The following is a 22,650-nucleotide window of genomic DNA, read 5'->3' as shown; positions in this document are numbered from 1 at the left end:
GTTGACTATTATTCAGAGATCCACAACTTGGCTTCAGTACAATTCAGGACAAGCACATGTAGGGTCTTCTCAGTAAGCTTCATGATTCACAGCTTATTTCCTCATTTTTCTCTAAAGACTGGTTACAACAGGAGGGAAATGCTAGGCAGTGGCAGTCTTGACACAGGATGTGGATTAATGTTGTAATGACATTAAGAGTGTCACCAAAATGTAACAAGGGTACAAAATGTTGTTTGTGTCATCACTTCACTTGTATTGAAATGGAAACAAAGAGTTGTTATGTTTAAGGTACATATTTGTTTGTTTATTTTGTATTTTTAAATACCTTATTTATTAAATTTTTTCCTTACTTTTCCACTGCTAGGTAGTGCATAAAGTAGTTTGCTATCATCCCCAAAATAAGGGAAGGGGGAGAGGGAAAATAAATTCCTCTGATGTCAGCTCTGCGTCGAGGTGGCTGTGACTCTTTATTACACCTTTGGTGGTTTTACAAAAAAGTAGATCAGTTTTGAGAAGAGGTGTTTCATCAAATATTTTTCTTAAAAAATCAATTCAGTAGATTACTAAATCCCCAGAACTAGCACTTCTTATTTTTTTCCTTAGGGATACTTGAGCCAATTTTACATACCGTATTTTTCCATGTATAAAACGCCACCATGTATAAGACCTCCCCCCATTTTTCTAACCCCAAAATTTCTTTCTTCGCAGGAAAGTGGAGGGGGAAGGCAGGGATCAAAACATTTTAATTCCTGCTTTCCCCTTCCACTTTATTGCGAAGAAAGTGCTTTCCCGCGCCACTTTCTTTCCAATTTCTTCTCAATCCACTTTCTTCCCAAGAAGAAAAGAAGGAATAATCAAAGTGCTTTGATTCCTGTTTTCCCCCACCACTTTCTTGCAAAGGAAGTGGAGGGGGAAAGCAGGGATCAAAATGCTTTGATCCCTTCCCCCTCCTTACTTCCGTGTATAAGACAACCCTCAATTTTGAATCTAAAGCTTTTAGACAAAAGTATCATCTTATACACAGAAAAATAAAGTATACTATTAATAGCCCAAGCTGCAATTGCTCCTGTAAAATTGTAATGTCAACCTAGGAAGTCCTGGATTTATTTACTGTGCTGTTTAGAAGACTACCCAGCATTATAGCAATTTTAAGACTTAGTAAATTAAAACCCTCAGACTTTCTGCCTATACTTAAGATCCCACTCTGGTCTAAATATGAAAAATACTTCAGTTCCTTTTAATGGCAATAACACTTCTCTACTCATTTGTTATCTTCTGTTGTTTTGGAACCTCTTGATTCTGGTGGTGTTAAAACCTCAATCAATTATATGAAGTCACATTATCTCACCTGGGTTTTATTGAGCCATATTCCCAAAAAGGATAAGCTCATGACACTGCATCTATAAAATCTAACACAACATTTTTTTCTTTAAAAGGACACATTAATGAAAGATAGATCCATATAGAAGGATTTGATAGATTGATCCTCTAATTTACTTCTTGGTAAGTGATTGCATTAATGAGGAATTTTGATTGCTGCTGAGTAGTTCTGAGATATGATTTGACCCCCGAATGACATGCCCAAGCATACTGACACATCTGGCTCTTTGAACATATATATGCTGAAGCAATTTTTCACAGCTTGACTGCATGGCTAGAGTATATTCAGCCTACCTACATCATAAGCACTTAAGTCCCATTCCAAAATGAAAAGGGCATCATCAAGGCAAACATTTGAAGCATCAGGCAGTAGATGAGAGGCTGTCTATGTTTAGTAATACTATGTACTATGTTCTGGACATGCATTGTTTATTGGGTTCCCTGCTTGTATGCTGACTGGATAACTCACTGAGAGCTGGAGCACCTGAAATGTCTTGTGTGCCTTTTGGAAGAACAGCCAGCCTGTGTAGTCTTGGGGCCACATGGTCCTAGAGTGCCTCCAGAGGAAGAAAATGGTAAATCGCTTCTGAATATTTTGTGGCTACAAAACCCTGGAAAAGAGTTGACATGAGCTGTAATTCACTTGACAGCACCTCACCATTATTAGTACATTTACTGGTCCATTAAAACATCACTAAAAGACTTGAGCTTCTGAGTTTTTCAGACCTCTTCATTAGGTTGGCCATTACTGTACATAAGCAGGCTGGAGAAATGAAAAAGTTAAATATTTATCCTGGCCAGATGTCAAAACCATAGGATCCAAAGTTGGGATATAATTTAAAAATAAGAGATTATTAGAATGAATTGGGGGGAGAAGCAATGGAATTGTTGTGTAAAAGCATTTTTATGTGCTTTGTTCTGATACTGAAAGCAATTTTCTACAGTCTAAATGGAATCAGAGATTCTACCTAATTCTAAATGTATATACATCTCCCCTCTTCTTATTTATTTGGCTCCAAATTGTGAGTCTCAGGGCTTTAGGGAGAAATAAAAGTAAATACAGACCTCACAAGTTTAAAATTTGCCCAACAGTATGCAACACAATTGCTACTAATGCTAAGGAGCTAAAACTCTTGCAAAACACATGTCAAATTGCTGTCTTGGTGATAACACTACGAACAACAGCCATGTAGAAATTTCCATTTTCCATTTCCATTCAGTAACAAACCAAGCTTCTGTGGTTCTTAATAAATGTTGAAGTTTACTAGACATGAACCTTGGTAAGGTGTGAGAGAACACCTTTAGTATGGGTATGCCAGGAATCATAAAGAAATGGCTATTTCTGTATCTGATGCAGCGTGGCATGTCTGCACACTTTTAGTTCAGAGATGTAGGAAGCTGAAGCAGACACGGGATTAAATTACAAGCAGTCCTGTCAGAGTTTCAGATAGGAAGCTATAGGAAGATCTATAGAAAGCTGCTATCTGTTCAGTCCCTTTGTCCATTTAACTAAGTACTGTCTAAACTGGCTGGCAGGGATTATGCAGAGTTTGTCACATCACCTTCTTAGCTGATCATTTTGACTGGCTATGCAAAGAACTCTCTGGAATCCCTCTATACATGGAGGTGCTCTATTTGGCCAAAGTATAGTCTATCCTTTCACATCAAAGAAACCAGTTCTATATTAGGTATAAATAATATACATCACAATTAATTTTATTTTCTCTATTTATGAAACTTACACTGCAGCCTTCATTACAAAATGGTACCAGCCTGCACTACAATATATAATAGTTTATTATAAAATCAATGAATACTCACAGACAATGTAAGTAACCACAGTGACCACCCCACCAGCTATGATTACCATATCTAATAGTGATGGGATCTTACAAAGGGGCCTCCAGAGATATTTATTTTATTATTTATTTATTTACTTATTTTGTACCCCGCCCATTTAGTCAACTGACAACTCTGGGCGGCTAACAACATATAAAATAAACAATTTAAAATATAGAACAAGCAATACTTTAACATATAAGCATCCTGTATTTAAGTGAAATACTAAGGAAAAGTTATGCGATAAAACAAGAGCTTCTAATAAGAAAAAACACACATTTCTATGCTGAGAAATTAGTCTAGAAAAACAGTAATGCAGCACTGGCATACAAGACACCCAATCCAAATATTCCCAGACTTCTGGATATACCCATTCAGTTCTTCAAGTCAATGTGAATTAAGCCACATTTACTTGCTTTTTGCTTAATTCTGAGCCAAGATTTTAGTACAGTATTTGCTTTTGTCTCTCATCACCGGCAATGAAATGTAACATTCTAAACATAATAAGGTAGCATTCAGTCTTCTGTTAAGTGTATGGCAATAGAACATAACAAACTGCATAGTTAAACAGACTAGGGTTGCATTGCTGATTATGGTAATCACCTCGCTGACATATCCTAGCATTTAGTATTAATCTGAGTATCTGGTAGGTAAAGGAATGCTTGCAGATAGTTGGATCACTGATAAAATTTCCCCCTGCATAATCACTACTTGAAAATACTATATACACACTGATTTAGTGCAAGTTCTTTGTTCATAAATTCAACACTGAAAACAAATGTAAAATAATGCAGACAGTATTTTGCAAGTAGTACAAAGATAATACAAGGATTACTAAACTGATTCCCTGCCAAGATATCAAACTGAAATTCTGGAAATATTATATGATCCACTAGAGAGCGCTAGCTATCAAGATTAACTCCAGGGAAGCAAAATTATTGACTGAATCTGGACTGCTACAAAATGTCACTAAGCAAAGATTAGATCGTTTCTATTATTACTAAAATATGACTTAACAGGGGATTATTTTTTAACCAGGGGGAGTCCTTACTGAATCTAATAGCCTACGCATGTTATTTCTGTTCCTACCACCTACCTTCTTGGTATGTAGGCGTTTTCTTTTTACTAGAAACAGTGCTTACCAGAGATGACCTCTCTGTTTACTGAAAATCTAATATACCCCCACTGTGATTCATGGGATAAAACTAAAGTGTGTGTGTGTGTGTGTGTGTGTGTGTAATTACAGTGCTAGTTCAAGAACATTAAAAAAACCACACTTACGAAATTCAGAATAAACATTTTGCAAAATCTACTTTATTTAAGCTGTATTTCACCTAATTAGCAACATTTGAGGAATTCAGTTTTTGTGATTTCTGAACAATTCCAGTATAAACTAATCCCATCCGCCCTTCTTAGACTAACGTGCAGATGAAGACATAGTTGTGCTTTTGATTTCATACTTTGTTGAATTTTGCCATGTAGTTCTTAGCTTTAAAAAAAAACCTATAAAAAGGAATTTATTTAGTTATTTATGTAAAAGAAATATTTTGGCCTGAAATACATTTAGCAATATGCATTTTTTAAAGGAAATGCATTCAAAGGTAACTACTTAAATACACACTTTTGCCCTGACTTTCTTTTAATTGCAGATCGATGTAGAAGTGGGATAGAATGGTTTTATGAATGAAACACAGCAGAAGTGATATGGAAATAAACTGGAAATAGATCATTCCACCATTTAGTACTCCTAAGACGGACTGATAACTCAGTGGTTAGGTATCTTAGCTGTGGAGCTAGAAGCTCTGATACTGTTTGCAACACCATCACTTAAACAAAGAACAAGTACACAGGCGCATTAAGGCTATGCTGACTGGATTAATCAATAAGTATTGTTTGCATTTGAAAAAACCCTCTCAACAAATCATCACTGGTGTGAGACTACATTTGTTGTAAGTGCAGGCATCCCCCCTCCCTCCACTTGCTATTAGGATAGTATTTTGTAATAGAGCGCAGTTCTGCGCCTGTCAGTACAGAAGTAGGCCTCTGTGTGTTCAGTGGAGCTTAACACAGTAGAGTCATTAGGTCATTTTTAAAGAGAAAGGTGGGATAAAATATTTGAAAGCAAGCAAGCAAGCAAGCAAGCAAGCAAGCAAGCAAGCAAGCAAGCAAGAAGCATGACCACACAGAAGTTCATCACAGGTTGATCCAACTTCTCAATACCGCACCATGGCTTTTAAATCACTGTAATGGTGCACACTAGAGATGGAGACGACTCACAATTTTGGCAAGTTGCCCCACTTTGTGAGTCATCAAAAGTTGATGACTCACGAAGCACAAAGTTGCCGCCATGAAGCGATGAATAACGAAGTTATTTGTTAATTCGTGGGGGGTTATTAAAAAAACCACCCCTGCCCCCGCCACCCGCTGTCATCCCCCACCGCCCCCACACTAAATGAAGCTGCAGCCACCATCTTTGCAAAGGGCAGCCAGTCTCTCTTTTTTACATGCTGCGGCTGGGAGGCCAGATGAAGACTTCGCCAGCGGTGATTAAGGTAAGGGGGTATCCGTGGGGGTAGGGCTAAGGTAGGGAGAGGAAGGGGTGAGGGTAGACTGTGGGGGTGGGTGACTGTGGGGCGGGTGGCTGCCTATCGTCCGCTGATCAGTTGATTGGCAGCCGGTAGGCAGAATGGATTTTTTTTTTTGTAATATGAATGATAATAAAAACCAGTAAATATTCGTCCCTTCACATTTGTGTGTGTGTGGGGTCTCTGGAACCTATGAATGTGAAGGGATGAATTTTTAACAAATTGGCTATTTTTTGTTGAAAAAGCCGATCCATTTTTATATTCATCCCCATCTCTAGTGCACACAGAAATGTTTAATTATCCCAAGACAGTGCAATTCAAGTGTCCACAAATCACACAGCCCTCCTTTTCCTTCTCTTTTCTTTACCATTATCACCATCGCCTAATCCTAATGGAGGGCCATCATAGAGGACATTTTCCCCTTACAAGGTCAGTTTCAGTGTGAGATCAGATAGCCATGTCAATCATAACAAAGTTCATTTTGATGCCAAGGCATAAGATATATCATTGTTTAAATACACAATCCTTTTCAAAGGATGAGAAAAACCATTGTTTCTATTTTGGTGAGGTAAGTTCTCCAAACATCCAAATCTACAACATCAGCTCCTCTGGTTTTTTTTATGCATCTGATTGCTTCTACAGTATGTTCCAAATGCATTAGAATATCAAAAAACCAAAACTGAATACATGTAGCTTGGAAGTTGCAGGCACATTTCAATTACACAGAAATCAGTCTTACAGATATGAAAAAAGCAGATACAAATGCTTTCTATATGCATCCATATGTGAAAATTTACATTGCAGGCATATACTTAAATCAGAAAAATCTATTTCAGTAAGAGTTTGTAGCTATAAAAGTTACAGACAAAATACTATATCACATTTCAGTCCAATAGTACAGGAGCTTATAGTCTTGGAAGGCACAATGAAAAACGAAATGTCTACCTCTTAAAATATCAGTCTTCTTGAAAATAAAAATTTGTGGAAGTAAAACATATTACATAGCCTTTTAACATATTACCTCCATGAAAAACACCAAGTTATGTAACTGTTCCCCAACCATTTATCAGTTTGGATCTTACGGAGGAAAATTCCAGTAAAGAAGCAAAAGAAAGTTAAGTGAGGAATTGTTTGAAGTGAAGGAGTTTGTTTCAATGCTTACACAAGTGATAATGCAGTAAGGATAGGAGCAGGGTTTTGGAAATGTTGACTTTCTGAACTGCTACTTCAAAAATATCCCAGCTAGCATGACCACTGCCAGATGTTTTGATAGAAATATATTAATTTTGCAGTTAAATATGCAGGTACCTCTCTAGGACACAGGGCAAGAAACACACTGCACAATGCAGAATTTACAAGAATACATTAACTGCAGTATATCTTTCTGGTTACGATTCTTGCTTCATTTTACAAGGAAAAAATATTTTCCTAGAGTATGCTGTGCTGAGGCATTCTGAGTCTGAGAATAAAGCATTCTAGCTTTAAATGTCATGAAATGCTAATACTCAATCTAACGACTGATTCTTCGGCATTGTCTTGTTAGCTAAAAAGGAAGCAAGTGACTGAAAACCGCAGTAATGTACAGCTTCCCTTACCCTCTGAACAAATGATAACATTTGCTGTGCTGGAAGATATGGGGATTTCCTTGGTAAATAATTTGTGCTGCTGCACCCTTGACGCAAGCTGAGGTTATACTTCATATAAAGCAAATGGAAGAGGGGTTTTTAGCAATGACAAATATCCCCCCTCCCCATAGAACACTGAAATATCAGGGCATTAGGGGCATATTTAAGGCAAACTTAGCAAACAAGCTGACACAATTCTTGTGTAGCATTCTGAAAATGCATTCATATATATCATACAAAATGTTCAGAGCAGTGCAATCCACATAATAAGAGCAGTCTCCTTTGAAAGATCTGTATAGCCAGTTAATGCTGTGGCTTGTATTTGTTATCCAGTAACAATTTTGAAGCAGTTCAAGAACAGTAAACTGAATGTAATCACTTCAGGATGCAGCCCTCTGCATGCTTACCTTGAAATAAGATCCACTGGATACAGTGGGACTTTCCTTTGTGAAAATATAGATGACACTTTGCTGATTGTTCCTGAAAGAGTTAACATTTCAGACACATGGTGTTCCTTCCTGTCTCTTCTCACCATGTTTTTTTTTTTAATTTTTGGAAAGGCTCAGTGGCACACTTTGCTAGTAGTGTATATGCTCTGAATGAGTTATGATTACAATACGAATGTGTATTGGGAAGTATTCCTGCATAAGCATGATTGAAGGGAAAGCATCAGGCCTTCTCAAAGGTCTGGAGAAATCCTGGCCACCCAGTTTTTCAGGCCTCTAATCATCGTAATATTTTTTTTAAAAAAAAACTGACGTGGAAACAAAGTTGTTGTTGTTGTTGTTGTTGTTGTTTAGTCGTTAAGTCATGACCGACTCTTCGTGACTCCATGGACCAGAGCACGCCAAGCCCTCCTGTCTTTCACTGCCTCCCGGAGTTTGGTCAAATTCATGATGGTATCTTCGGTGACACTGTCCAACCATCTTGTCCTCTGTTGTCCCCTTCTCCTCTTTCCTTCACACTTTCCCAACATCAAGGTCTTTTCCAGGGAGTCTTCTCTTCTCATGAGATGGCCAAAGTATTGAAGCCTCAGCATCAGGATCTGTCCTTCCAGTGAGCACTCGGGGTTGATTTCCTTTAAAATGGATAAGTTTGATCTCCTTGCAGTCCAGGGAACTCTTAAAAGTCTCCTCCATCACTACAATTCAAAAGCATCAATTCTTTGGCGGTCAACCTTCTTTATGGTCCAGCTCTCACTTCCATACATCACTACTGGAAAAACCATAGCTTTGACTATGTGAACCTTTGTCGGCAAGGTGAGGTCTCTGCTTTTTAAAATGCTGTCTAGGTTGGTCATCACTTTCCTCCCAAGAAGCATGCGGTTTTTAATTTCATGGTTGCTGGCACCATCTGCAGTAATCATGGAGCCCAAGAAAGTAAAATCTGTTGCTACCTCCATACCATAGAAAGAAAGAAAGAAAGAAAGAAAGAAAGAAAGAAAGAAAGAAAGAAAGAAAGAAAGAAAGAAAGAAAGAAAGAAAGAAAGAAAGAAAGAAATGGAGAAGAGAGAATGGGAATAACCTTTCTATTTAATAGATCCTGGTGGCTTCACTCAGTTTTTGGAATATCCGACCACATGAAACCTATATATTGTCCCTCTCTTACTAATTTCTGCCAAATGGTTAAAATGCTCCAGTTCTCATGGGCATTCATCTTGTCAGGAAGATAATTTTTATTTGGTAGACCATCATTTTAGAGTCTGTTTTTAATATTCTGTGTCTGTTTCTGTTTTTATGCTGTTGTTTTATTTCTATGAGGTTGTTCTGCTCATAGTTTTTTAAACCCATACTGTAAATAATGAAAATGTATTGAAAAGGAGGGAAATATATATATTTTCTAAACAAACACTCAACTAGAATTTCTTTAATTAACAAGCATCCCTAATAGTCCTTGGAAGATAACTCAATTTTCTGTTTCCTGTTCCAGTTGTTTACTTCCCTTACCATGAGATGTGCAGACACATGTGGCTGGGATGGAATAAAAATCTATCCTGACAAATGGAGAATACCGTATATGCAGTATATAATGTTATTCATCTCAATGATTCTATAGATTTATAAGTGATGGAAGAATAATAATATACAGCTTTGCTGCATCCTTTTAATACTCTAAGCACTTGTAAATATGTGACTCTCACACCATCTAAGCTATGATGACTCATTTTTAAAAAACAAATAATGGTAAAACAACTCATTTTAATGTGCTTCCTCCACCCTTCTTCAATTGTCTTTTTGTTTTCCTGCCTGTTCCCAAGTGCTTAACAGCTATATACATTATAAGTACTTATCCAAGAGTCACATGAGTTGTGTTCCCATTAGATGGGGATCATGTGAGAAGAATCACAGCCTGAGATCAAGAATTATTCCATTTTTATAGTGTTCTTAAGTAAAAACTGGAAAGCAGCCATCTCTCTCTCTCTCTCTCTCTCTCTCTCTCTGTGTGTGTGTGTGTGTGTGTGTGAGAGAGAGAGATGTAATAGACAGAGGTGTGTGTATGTGTAACATCCAGAAAGCCCAGGAGAATAAAATACATACATCCAGTATTCTTGTATATATTCCTATGTTTATTGCTACACGAAGATTAATTAACAATCCTATCCTCACCCAGTGGGCATGGTGGGATTTCATTTTTATTGAATGTGTATAAATCAGAGTTAATTATTGTCTAAATGAGGGCAAATCATTAGAATTTATACCTTCTCTCTCCTTATACAATTCAAATATTCTATTCATCTGTCTCAGTCTACACAGTACAGTCTACAAAAGGATGTTTGTGTGTTTGTGTATGAATGGATGGAATGTAGGAAACATTTTAAAATTTATTTCTACCTCTATCAAGATTTTTCTTATGTTTAGACTACTGTATTTTAAAAGTTATGCTTTGTTCACTATACTATATGTTTCATTTACTTATACATATATCTGATGCATTGTCATACTTACAGTTTCAAAAGTCACATCCCACCCCACCTTCATAATAATAATATTTGATACTTTCTTCAAGTAGGAAGAAGCACTATCCTTCTACACTAGAGCAGGCAAGCTTGGGGGTTCCATCTGCCAATGTTCAACCTCCAGGACATTCTGCGGGCTATACAACCTATAAAAATGTAAGAGAAAGTCCACTATAGCTAGGTAGTGTTTCTGGATTTAGCCTCTATGCTCAGGGGTTAGGATATGAATGTTGAATTTTTAGCCCTCAGGGGGTTGTTAATCTCCTCTGCCCAAGTATAGCAGACCCAAAGTGGACTGGGCTCTATATGTTTATTTGTAGATCAAAAGGAAAATAATTTTTAGTTACATGCTACACATTTAATAGTGAAGATTTGGAGGAGCCATTGACTGTCATTATAATGAAGCCTTTCAGTTTGTTGGCTGAGTTGATCTGATGTCATGGAATCATTACAGAATTTCCAAATGATGAAAATAACTGTTCCTTACATTCTAAACTTTACAAGTCAAAATAAATAAATAGCATTAAAAGGTGAGACACAATTTATAGAGGTAGCATAGTGAAAAATGGGAGTCTGAGAAATGATGGAGTCGACACAGATTTGGCGCCATGGAATATTTTTCCAGGTGTATCTGCCTGTTTTCTGCACCCCTCTCTAAGGCCCTCCTTGCACCCTATTCCACTCAGCAGGGTCTCCGAAGTCTCTTTGTAGTATACATTTTCAAGTCACTGTCAGGGCAGCTTTGGTGAGGAGGAAGTAAGGATTTACATTTCCAATAGTACAGTTATATGTATTGTGTACTGTCAAGAGGACCTCAGTATCCTAGCAGATCATGCAAACTTTCAGTTTTAAAGTGATGCTTTCTGTTTTTAGAAGAACCCATTAGAAGCATTGGGAGGGTCTGTATTACCTTGTCAGAGGCCAGGAAAATCCTGGGTCTATTTAAATAAGTTATTATATTCAGATGTTGCTGTGTATTCCAAGAGATTTAATAAATAATGGTTACCAGAAAACATCTCTCTGTAGTGTTGTTCCCCATATGTACCTAATTTTGGATTTAACTTAGAAATAGAAGAGTCCAACAAGAAGTAAGTGTGTCACACAACTTCCCAAAAGTGCTAAGGAATGGTGGTGGAATATAGGGTGTGACTACACAGTGGGAAAAATGTGAGTGGGTCTGCAGTGAAACTGCACCCTGTAAAACAGGTTTCCCAGGTTAATTCACTTCAGCTGACCGCACAGAAGTCAACACACAGAGAGGAAAACATTGCCAACCAGCACTTGTTAGCACCTCCGCTGCAGTCATCTAGATTTGCAGGAGACATGACTGTAGTAGAGCTATTTTGTGTGTTTTGTGCCATCACGTTAGAACTGACTTATAGTCAACCTAATAGGGTTTCAAGAATTGGAATATATAAGAAATGGTTTTACCACAGCGAAGCAGGGATTCAAACTCTGTTCTCCAGAGTCCTAGTCCATCACTCTGTCCACCACACTTTAAAAACCTGCAATTAAGGGCCACTTGCCAATATCCTCTTCTCTATTGACTTTCTCCTTGCGCTGTCTCTCCCCCTCTCTCACACACACTCCTTCTAAGTATTCTTGTGCACCAGTGCTGACACCAAGCCTTCAAGCCTTCAAGCCTTCAAGCCTTCAAGCCTTCAAGCCTTCAAGCAAGCAAGCAAGCAAGCAAGCAAGCAAGCAAGCAAGCAAGCAAGCAAGCAAGCAAGCAAGCAAGCCCAATTTGGAGATAAGCAGAACTGACACCCTTATGAGTGTTCCTTTGCTTCCTCTCCCTTCCCCCACCTTGAACCATGAAGCTCAGAAAGACAGCTTCTGGTCACCCATGGCATCAGCTCAAGCGATCACACTGCTTGAAACAATGCAAAGGCATTTGATTTTTTAAAAGCAGATGTCACATTGGTGAAGGAAAAAAAAAAGATGAGCGGGAACTCTGGGCTGATTTCCATTTACTTGTACGTCATGTAGTCCGTGGAAAATAATGCAATCCCAAAGCATTTCCCATGTTATTTGTCTGTGTAGTCATTCCCTAAAAGAGGAAAGTTGGAATGCTACAGTATTGGATTTCTTTGATGCATCCTATGTTGCATAAGGCACTGTTGTGTTTGGGAACCCTGCATAATATGTATCTGTCCTTCTTCAGGAACTTTATGTGTTTCAAGAAGGGGAGGGGAGGGGAAGCAGTGCCATGCATACTCACCCACCTCTAGTCTACCCCTCCCTTTTGGCTTTGTCTCCAGTCCATGCTGCATTTGATGAAAGGTCTAAAAGTAGCACCTATGTCTTTTTGTATGAACAAATGTAGGCACCAACCCAAGTAGCCGTCCCAGTCACATGAAGAAAGCTTATGCCCATTCCTGCTTCAGATCAACCAGTGGCCATAGGGGCACTGGGGTTTGGCTAGCATGCATGATCTCTGTTTTGGAGGGAGCTAGGGCTACAAAGAATAGAATTTTGGAGGGACTCTTTGAAGTCTACAGATTGGTTTGATTTAAGCAGCAGCTGAAATAAGAGGTGGAACAATCTCTAGACCATTGATACTGATCTCAGTGAAGGAGAATAAACTGAAATAAAAGCTAGGATTTTGTTGCTGTTTGGCTAATGCTAAAATATAGAAGAGGATGTGAGGTTGCCATGGTTTTTCCTTGCAGAGGACCAGTGGAAAAAAGTAACAGGGGCACCTTCTTCCCCTAAAAGGCATGCAAATTTGGAAGAAAAAAAATGCTGCTTTTTCTACAAAACAGAGAAATTTTACAGTTACAACTGCATTTACAAACACAGAAGTTCTGTCGGAGAAAAAATGTGTAGGGGAGAAGTAAAAGGGGACCGGGTTATCCTTAGGGCTTTCTCCATGCCTATCTGTTACTCTTGCAATAAACCAGCACTGAAGCCTGATTTGGTGGATAACAGTTCCTCTTTGATCACAGCAGCTTAAAGGCTGAGGGCTATAGGGGACAGAACTTCTCACTGCTGTAGTTTTATTAAGTGATAAAATAGATGAACTGCGGCATTTTAGCTAACTTTTTTTTTGCCTTGTATTTATTAGTAGTTAGACTGCCAGCACAAATCAGATGATAAGGCTTTAATTTACCTGTTTCTTTCTGCTTATGAAGAGAGGAAGGTCAGACTGAATTTACTTTCCGGTTCTGGTATCCCTACATTCTCTTTTCCCACAAAGCATTGCTGAAGAGCTAACCCACAAAAAGAAGGGTATTTTTTTGTTTCTGAAGAGCATGAGTATGTTTTTTCCCCTATTTTAAAAAAAACAGCCATGTTCCTCATGTATAAAAATTACTAGAGATAAAACTAGAACTGCAAGTTCGTGAACAACATTCAGAAAATATTCTGTTGAATTACAACTTTCAGAATGTTGAGGTCTTGTAACATGATGCCCTTATGTCCTAATTACTATCTGGCACCATTAAAGAAAAATGGTTGCCAATAACTACAGTTATATACAGTGTGATGGGATGTGCATTTTCTCAGCTTTATGCTGAATTAGCTAATGCTGGACAGGACTGACTTTCTTCACCAGTTGAAGATATTTTTATTTCAGGGCGGGGCTGACTAAAGACATTTGTTTGCTCAAGGGAATAAGGATAAGGTGGTACTTCTTCCTCTCAATTCTGTCTTCAGAAACTAATAGGATGGCAGGTGAATCTGACTTTAGCACTGTGAACAGGGTGTGGTCCTCCACTTCACTAAAGGGAGCAGATTTGTTTAGGGAACATGGGATAAGCTGGAGGATTCAAAAGGTACATCTAGGCTGTCATAGATAGTTACGTTAGGACCCCCATAATCATAAGGGGATCAGTTTTACAATCTATTGTGGATGCCTAGAACTGTTAATATCAGGGAACACTACGTGCAACGTACAAGAGATCAGGACAAAGGCTGCAGGGAGGTGGGACAAAGGACACATGAGGTTACTCTTGTATGTTGCATATAAGGCTATGGCAAAAATGGATAAGTGAAATCACATACAGTATACCGATCCTGTGAATATGACTTTTACAGCATTTCCTGCATTACATTTATTGCCTGATTTTGTTGTCTTTATATTGGAAGTCACCATGTTACCATGGGTAATGGAAGTCGAAATGTATCAAACAAAATAAACAAGTAAATAAAATCTAGGGCCTCTGAAGTCAATGTGGGATGCAAAACATACCTACGGAAACTTTTTTAAAGGGTTTAATTAACATGTTTCTTTACAAATTGTAAGGAGCTAGGAAAGCTGGCTGGATAGCTCTGTAGCTTAGGTATCTGGCTGTGGACCTACAGCTCAACCCCCCACTTGGTCTCCCAGGAGAAGAGCCAGCCTGTGTAGCCTTGGGCAAGCTGCCCAGTCCCAGGGCGCCCCCAGAAGAAGGGAATGGTAACTACTTCTGAGTAATCTCTACCTAGAAAACCCTGAGAACAATCACTGTAAGTCAGAATTGACTTGATGGAACAGAATGATAATCATGATTAAGGAGTGTGGAAGCACTTTTCATTTATCTAGAGAATGTTGATCACTTCTGCCTAGAAACTGAGAACAGTTCATATCTTTTCTCCTAAAGAATCAGATAGATCCCCCATCTCTTGTCTGCTTGTCTGTCTGTAAGTGTGGAGCCAAAGGATTTTAAACACTTAAAAAAAACTTTCAGAGAAAACCAACAAAGATAAAAAAACACAAAACATTCTCTCCAGATGTATTATTGGAGGACAAGTTCTCAGACAGTTTTAGCCCACGTTCTTCCTTTAAAAGTGTCATCTCACAGTTTACCTCATTTCCTCTTTGTAATACATATATTGGTAATTAAGACTGCAGTCCTACACATGCCTTCTTACAGGTATGATCCACTGAATGTGATAGGGCTTACTCCCCGGTAAGAGGCTAACAGGATTGGAGCCCAAGCCTTTTACAAGCTTTTTACAGGTCACAGGGGAATCTTGTGACTTCTTCAAATTGTATTAAATTTTCTCTAGCTCATTTCCTTATAATTCTCCAATGGAAATCCCTAAACAAATAGATCCACGGTGGGCAATAAAACAATAAAACAATTTGGATGGCTGGAATCCAGTTTTTTACTGGCCTCATTATGTGGCATTGTTATGTATCAACAGCAATATAACAGTTTATTGTTCCAATTAGTTTTCTCTGTAACAAAAATCTTTACAAAGCATAATGAGAAAGCAGTGGTAGCCATGATGCCAAAGAGTCCCTGGCCTTTTTCCCCCACAGCTTGGGGTGAGAGGATTCCCCCTTTCAAATTTTCTCTACAAGACTGTTCCACTTCCTCCTTGACTTGTTTGTATGGTAGGGTGGTCTATTTGTTTTGCTGCGAGGGAAATATCATTAGTTTCACAATGAATAAGCATTTACAGGTACAATGGAACAGTACGACTTGACTCTCAAAACTCATTGACTAATATAAAATAAAATTAGGTTGCCAGAATGCAACATGTTGACATTCTCTTTGTGTATTTATTCCTTTATAAATGTTACAGGTGGGTGTTGGAACCCCACAGACTACATCACAATGTGGCAAGGCTAGGCCTGCAGTAAATGTCTGTGAAGCTTATTCTTCACTGATTTAAAAAAACACACACATTAAATGGGTTAAATTCAAATACATTGATTTAAAAGCACATTACAAATTACTGTATAATTATTATTCTTCCTCAAGTCTTGGCAAATTGCTTGCCGTAACATGGAGAGGCATTACACTGGGAATATCACCTCTTTTAAAATAAACTGGATAGCTCAGTGAGTTGTGTACCTGGTTGCAGAGCCAGAGGTGTGGAATTCAATTCCCCAGTGTACCTTCAGGGAAAAGAGCTAGCTTGTGTAGTTTTGGGCTAGTTGCATAGTCCAAGAGCACACCCAGAAGAAGGGGGTGTTATGGTAATAGTATCCTATACCTAAAAAACCTGGAAAGAGTAATCATAAGTCAGAATTGACTTGATGACAAACAATTATTAATTAAAGAAGTGTGGCACCCGCTGAGAGAAGTAAACAGACCACATGGTTGGCCTCCTTCTTTAAAATGGTGTTTTCAAAGGTTGGCCATATGTTTCAGCTTAGCAAAATTAAGATTTCCTAGAATTATTCTGTAAGAGCAATGAATTTTGGCCAACTCACTGGTATATGATGAATATTTCTTCTTGTAAATAGTTCCTTGGGCAAAAATCCATTTAACAGCCAAGACAGATATCCCTTTGCTTAACAAAATGGAGGAAGAGTGTAATCTTTAAAATGTTACACAAATAATAATCATGTGCCATTGAGCCAATTTCAACTTACGGAAACACTTTTCAGGATTTTCTAGTTAGAGGCTTACTACACCCTTCTTCTGGGGGCGCCCTGGGACTGTGCAGCTTGCCCAAGGTTATATAGGCTGGCTCTTGGGATGCATAGTGGGGAAATGAATTCACTTAGCTATTGAGCCAGACAGAGTTTATCATTAAAAAGCAAGAATGAATTCTCTTTCAGTATACAGTGAGTGGATGGGAGGACTTGAAAAAATAATCTTCAATATAACCAAGAAAGAACCTTTCAACTTCCCTGAAGAATCTTTTGCTGCCCCTTTTACCGAAATGGCAACCCTGAAGTCATTACTCTATATGAATATGTTTGCAGAGGATGTACTGTAGTTACTCTTTAGTAACCAGTGTGCCAGTATTTGGATTATGTGCTATTGTTATATCATATTTCCTGATTTGCATCCTTATCATATGCAAACAGTGGGGCTTTCATATGCCTTAGGGGCTTCTCACAAGATTCAGATGACTGTGGTAGCTTCTGACTTATGAACTGTATGAAGGAAATATAATTCTTTCATACATTAACATTATTACTAATGGCATTTGGAATTCTGTATCAGAAAAACACACACATCACAACTGTGCTCAAATGATAGTTGAGAGGGAGAAGACAGAGGATGCCTGGACCCATTGGCAACTGCTCTGGGTAAGGGAGGGCATAATTTGAAACAAATGTTTGGCAAAACAGAGATATTTTGAATTTCACCAACTAGTTTTCCCTCTCTAATTCAGGCCCTACAGCAGTCAGATGACCACATTCACTCCTGTGCCATTAACATTTATGCTAATAAGAGCCTCATGGCACAGTGGTTAAAATGCATCAAAGACTGCTCATGACATCAGTTCAATTCCAACAGATTTCGGTAGCTGGCTTAAGGTTGACTCAGCCTTCCATTCCCCCAAAGGTGTTAAATTGAGTACTCGGCTCATTTGGTCACCTGTATACTTAAATTATAAACCTTGAAGAGTACTTTAAGCACTATGGGGCAGTATTTGAGATGGGCATGAACAGTTTGGCAGTTTGTGCTGGTTTGTCCTTCAGATGAACAGGCGTTCCTGCCTCCTCCAGTGGGCGCCCACTCAGGGGCAGGCGCTGGAGAAGGTGGGGCAGGGAAGCCAGGGTGCTGCCCTTGAGTGGGCGCCTGCTGGAGGAGGCAGGGTTGGGAACCACCAAACACCTGTTCATCTGAAGGATGAAGCAGCATGAACAGCCTTGGTGGTTCATACCCGTCTCTACACAGTATATAAGCAACACACTTTGCTTTTGGTTGTTGTGGGTTTTTCGGGCTCTTTGGCCGTGTTCTGAAGGTTGTTCTTCCTGACGTTTCTCCAGTCTCTGTTCCTACTCCAGTCCTGTGAAGATGCTGGCCACAGAGACTGGCAAAATGTCAGGAGGAACAACCTTCAGAACACAGCCAAAGAGCCTTAAAAACCCACAACAGTCATTAGACCCTGGCCATGAAAGCCTTCACAAATACACTTTGCTTTATATGCAAGAAGATATTTTAGCAGATGACACTTGCATACTTAGCTCCATTCCTGTGGTCAACATAACTTACAGGGCACATTTTCTTTATTTATTGTTATAAAATTGTCGTACATTTTCAAAACCTTTTATTGCTGTTTTAGTCTTTCTGTAACTGAAACACAGCAGATTCAAGACCAGCTCTGCCATCAGAGAGAATGAGACTGTTGCCTCAGATAGCAGATTCTTGAGGGCTTGTCTACACATCTCTTTTGAAGTTGACTCAAGTGAGCTAAACAGGGTCATGAGGAGGTCCAGTATGCCATTTCGTGTGATCCTCACATCCAAATGGCATACAGACCTGAAGAGACCGTATTGGTCCCAATCAGCCTGCTGACAGAAACAGGAGGGGGGCAACGAGGGTGATTTTTGTTTACTTTTCTTGACTGGCTCTTTAAGAGTAAAGCAAACAGAAATCACCCTCTTGTCTCCTCCTGCCCCCACCACTACTCTGCTTCCCTCTTTAAAAAGCCAAGCCAAGCCAAGCCACACTGAGACACAGGCATGCAGACAGACAGACATTTGGCTGTCAGAAGGTTTGGCTTTCCAAAGAAAGTCCCCTCTGCACTGCCTTTGGAAACCCACCTCCTGTCTCCTCCTGCCACTGCTTCGGTTTGCCCCGTTCAAAAGACAAGCCGATCAAAGTGAAGACAAACAGACACACACAGACAGAAGAGGGTTTGAGTTTTCAAAGGCAGTCTCCCCATGCTGCCTTTCAAAAATAAACATTTCTACAGAGCTAAGGAAGTGTTTCATTTGCCTGCATCACGAAGCAGCTCTTTTATTAGTCCACTTCATGATACTGGCAAACTGAAAGAGAAGGGTTTCCCTTGGCCCATTCCCATCAATCACATGCACTGGAGATGAACCAAAATAGAGCAATCCTTCCTGGACTTTAAAAAAAAAAAAAAACAGAAGTGCCTTGATGGGCCAGGAAGGTGCAGGTAGAAATGCTTTAAGGACAGGCTGGTTTGCTCCAGCAAAGCTACTGTCAAGATCACCACCTTTAAGAGCACACCAGCCTGTCCCTGCAGGAGCCCAAACAGTGGGTTAAACACCTGTCTGATCACTCTCTGGGTATATTGATACCCAGATGAACATTGTGACAATTGATAGGATTATTTGATCGTATACCCTATCAGGCGAAAATGTCACCTCTGACGGACCTTCACAAATAACCAAAGGGTGTTATAAATCATATCCTGCTCTGAGGAGTTTGTTCAAGTTTTATACATCTGACCTTGACATTAGGACAATTGAATAAACCGAAATTTGAGAAATCAACACTGACAAAAATTTCATTAGTTCTGTTGGCCACTGCTGCTGCTGTGCCATCAAGTCAGCTCTGACTTATGGCGGTGACTCTTTCCAGGTAGATAATACTCAGAGGTTGTTTACCGTTTCTTTCTTCTGGGGGCATCCTGGGACTAGGTAGCTTGCCCACACAGGCTGGCTTTTCTCCCTGGAGTCACAGTGGGGAATTGAACTCCCAACCTCTGGCTCCTCAGCCATATAACTAAACCACTGAGCTATTACTACCTGCCATACTATTTGTGAAAATAACTATCTGATTTAGGACCATGCTAACAATTTCCAAAAGTCTTTGAAAATATTTCTAGGATAAAACGCTTACTCTATAGTGTTGACTATATTTAATCTCCAGCTCATCTCATATGGGAATTGTCAAGTTTCACTGTGTGCCTCTACTTGCAACCAAAGAGAAATGATATCCTTTGACACAGGGCAATGGAGAATGAAGTTGGTGGTGGGCTATCTTTTGCCTACAAAAATGGGGAAAGACAGTTGATCCACCATTGTCTGATTCAACCAGTTTGCAGACCCCCGTCTTGGGACATTTCTTTAATATAAGTCCTAACGTTGCAACATCATTTCAAGATTTGGGGGCTTTTCTATTTCTCACTCATCCCTTCAAGCTCTTCAGTACATTTGCCACGAACTGAATTACCATTTCTTGTAAAGATGGAAAATAACGGGTCTCATGTAATGGTACAACCTCCTGAGCTATTTATTGTGTCAATAAATATCATGGGTATTAAAAAAAAAGGTTATGTGAATGGGTGATGAATTGGTAGTATTCAGCATTTAGAGAAATCACTAATTGGATGAAACACTGCATTTGGAGCATAGCATGAAATGACTGTGTGACTTTTAAAACCTTACTGTAAATGGTGCCACTTCAACACTAGTATCTGGCTTTCATACCATTTTTGAGGGGGCTGTAATGTATTGTGGCAACCTTTTTCCACTGCTGAGGATGCTCACCTCCCCCATAGAGATCCCTTGAACTGACTGAGAGTAATATTTTGTTTCTGTTCCACAGTACATTCAACAATATGAGGGAATCCTCTCTGTGCTCTTTCAATTTTTGTGTAGTTCGTTTAAACTCCGTAGGCTGTGCTTCTGTTCAATATGATTAAGCTGCCTTTTATCTGTGGATATTTTAGAAGTGGATTTCCCTGAACATGACCTTTTCAAAGATATATGTATCTCTTCAAACCTCTTTGACTTGTTATTAAGGCTGTGGTTATTCTATGCAGCAGCACCGACTAGCCTTTAGACAATGGTGAGTATATGAACTTTTTTTCCTTTCTAGGCTTAAGAGATGTTTTGACACACAGTCAATTTCCAACCTAAGTCTTTAATAGTGTTTTAAATACAAAATAAAAATTATTGTATTGAAGCTCTGTTTTTTATTATCTGCATATTTTAGTTTGAAAAATCCACTCTCAGAAGGAAATCTGGAAACATCAAAGCTCTCTATCATTGGTTCATTCCAATATCATTGTTATTGTATTGGTGCTTATATCTTTCTCTTTGACTGGATCTGTTGCTTTACTCATCTTTTTCAGATCTAGGAATGCATATGGCCAGGATGCATCAGCAGATGCAATGCTGTAAAGAGTGGCATATAGTTTTTAAGGGTGAAAAAAGATTTAAGGTCAACATTATCCTAAACATTTGGAAAACTCAAACGCATATGCAGATACACTTAAGCCCACTGAAATTGATGAGTTTTATACAAGAAAAAAACCATCCTAAAGGATTTTTTACTCTTGAGCAGTTCACATTGTCTTCCTAGCATTGTATTGAGCTGTGGTTATTACATTTCGAGGATAGTGTTTAATTTTGAGAAGAATGAGTGTAAGACATTCTGATGCCATCCTTAATTGAACAATGGTAGGATGAATCTATGAGACTCAAAACATCACCCTACCACCACTCAGTAATTGATGGGTACAGTGCATCACTATATTCATTCTTTGTAATACAGTAGTAACTTTTCCTGTTATGCTCAGAAGTTACTTTTCTCTAGCACCAACAGAACTAATTTCCAAAAAAGCATGGTTACAGTTGCAAAATAAGACCTACGGGAGTTAAATTTACTATGTTTTAGGAAGATAACCAGTGTTTACAGAACAATCTATAAATCATAACACTGTCCTTCAAATGAGCTGAGCCCCATAATTAGCTGCAATCCAAATACTTCTGCTTGTGTATTGACTGACAACTGGACTGCTGAGTTTTTTTCATGGCAATATCTTCCAGTTATGTTTGTTAGTATTGCTTTTGTCATTAGTTCTTGGTTTAGAACCTACTAGATATTCAGCTTTAAATAAATTTGTTTTGAGAAATGGTTTGGAGAGGAAGTGGTGTGATTTCTGACTCCTTAGTTTTGTTGTGAGGAACTTATTTGTTATGTACTTGTATTTACTTAATTTTTAACATGTTTCCCTTACTTCAGCATAAGAAACTGGACAAAGGGGCTGTTTTTTACCCTTATCCATATTTTTACATGCTAAAATCTGCTCCGTAATAGATGTAAATTTAATTTATCAATGATAAATTATTTTATTCATGATAAAATAATTTATCATGAAAATTATTTTTCATGATAGGTTTCATTTAATAGTTGAGTGAAGTAGTGGTATCAATGCATACTAGTAATTTAGACCTTTCTAAAAGCTTTGGAGCTGCCGGTATTATCTTAAGGCATTCTGGCATTTCTTGTCTGGCAAGCTTTCCCTCAGGCTGCTTGAGTGGAGTTGTTAAATGGGTTGTGGTGCCTTACTGCGTTGAATATGTTTTTAGTATTGTTATTGTTTACCATGCTGTAGTGTAGTATTTTAACCTTTCTTGTATTTTTATACTTACTGTTTTTAGCTTTAAATGATGTCTTTTAATAATATAAGTTGCCTTCGGACTTTTAAAAGGAATAAATAAATAAATAAATAAATAAATAGATAGATAGATAGATAGATAGATAGATAGATAGATAGATAGATAGATAGATAGATAGATAGATAGATAGATAGATAGATAGATAAACAAACAAACAAACAAACAAATAACTAAATAAATAAATAACTATTATTGTCTCCATGTAATTAA

At 38.4% G+C, this 22,650-nt stretch overlaps 1 protein-coding gene across 3 annotated transcripts in view; it reads left to right on the top strand.

Moving 5' to 3' along the window:
• Positions 1–20,577: 20,577 nt before the first annotated feature.
• Positions 20,578–22,650, top strand: part of TNIP3 (TNFAIP3 interacting protein 3) — a 60,952-nt gene continuing 58,879 nt past the window's right edge. For 2 of the 3 annotated variants that reach the window (XM_073001706.2, XM_020781456.3), the window contains exon 1: positions 20,689–20,824. In XM_073001706.2, the coding sequence (XP_072857807.2) occupies positions 20,822–20,824 (3 nt within the window). In that variant the 5' untranslated portion in view covers positions 20,689–20,821. Of the gene's footprint in view, positions 20,825–22,650 lie in introns of all 3 variants that reach the window. The other variant, XM_073001705.2, reaches the window with a different exon arrangement.

Source organism: Pogona vitticeps, chromosome 5 (genome assembly GCF_051106095.1).
Source record: "Pogona vitticeps strain Pit_001003342236 chromosome 5, PviZW2.1, whole genome shotgun sequence".
Taxonomy (NCBI): Eukaryota; Metazoa; Chordata; class Lepidosauria; order Squamata; family Agamidae; genus Pogona; species Pogona vitticeps.
Note: the sequence above shows the minus strand (reverse complement) of the source record. Positions and strands in the feature narration are given on the sequence as shown.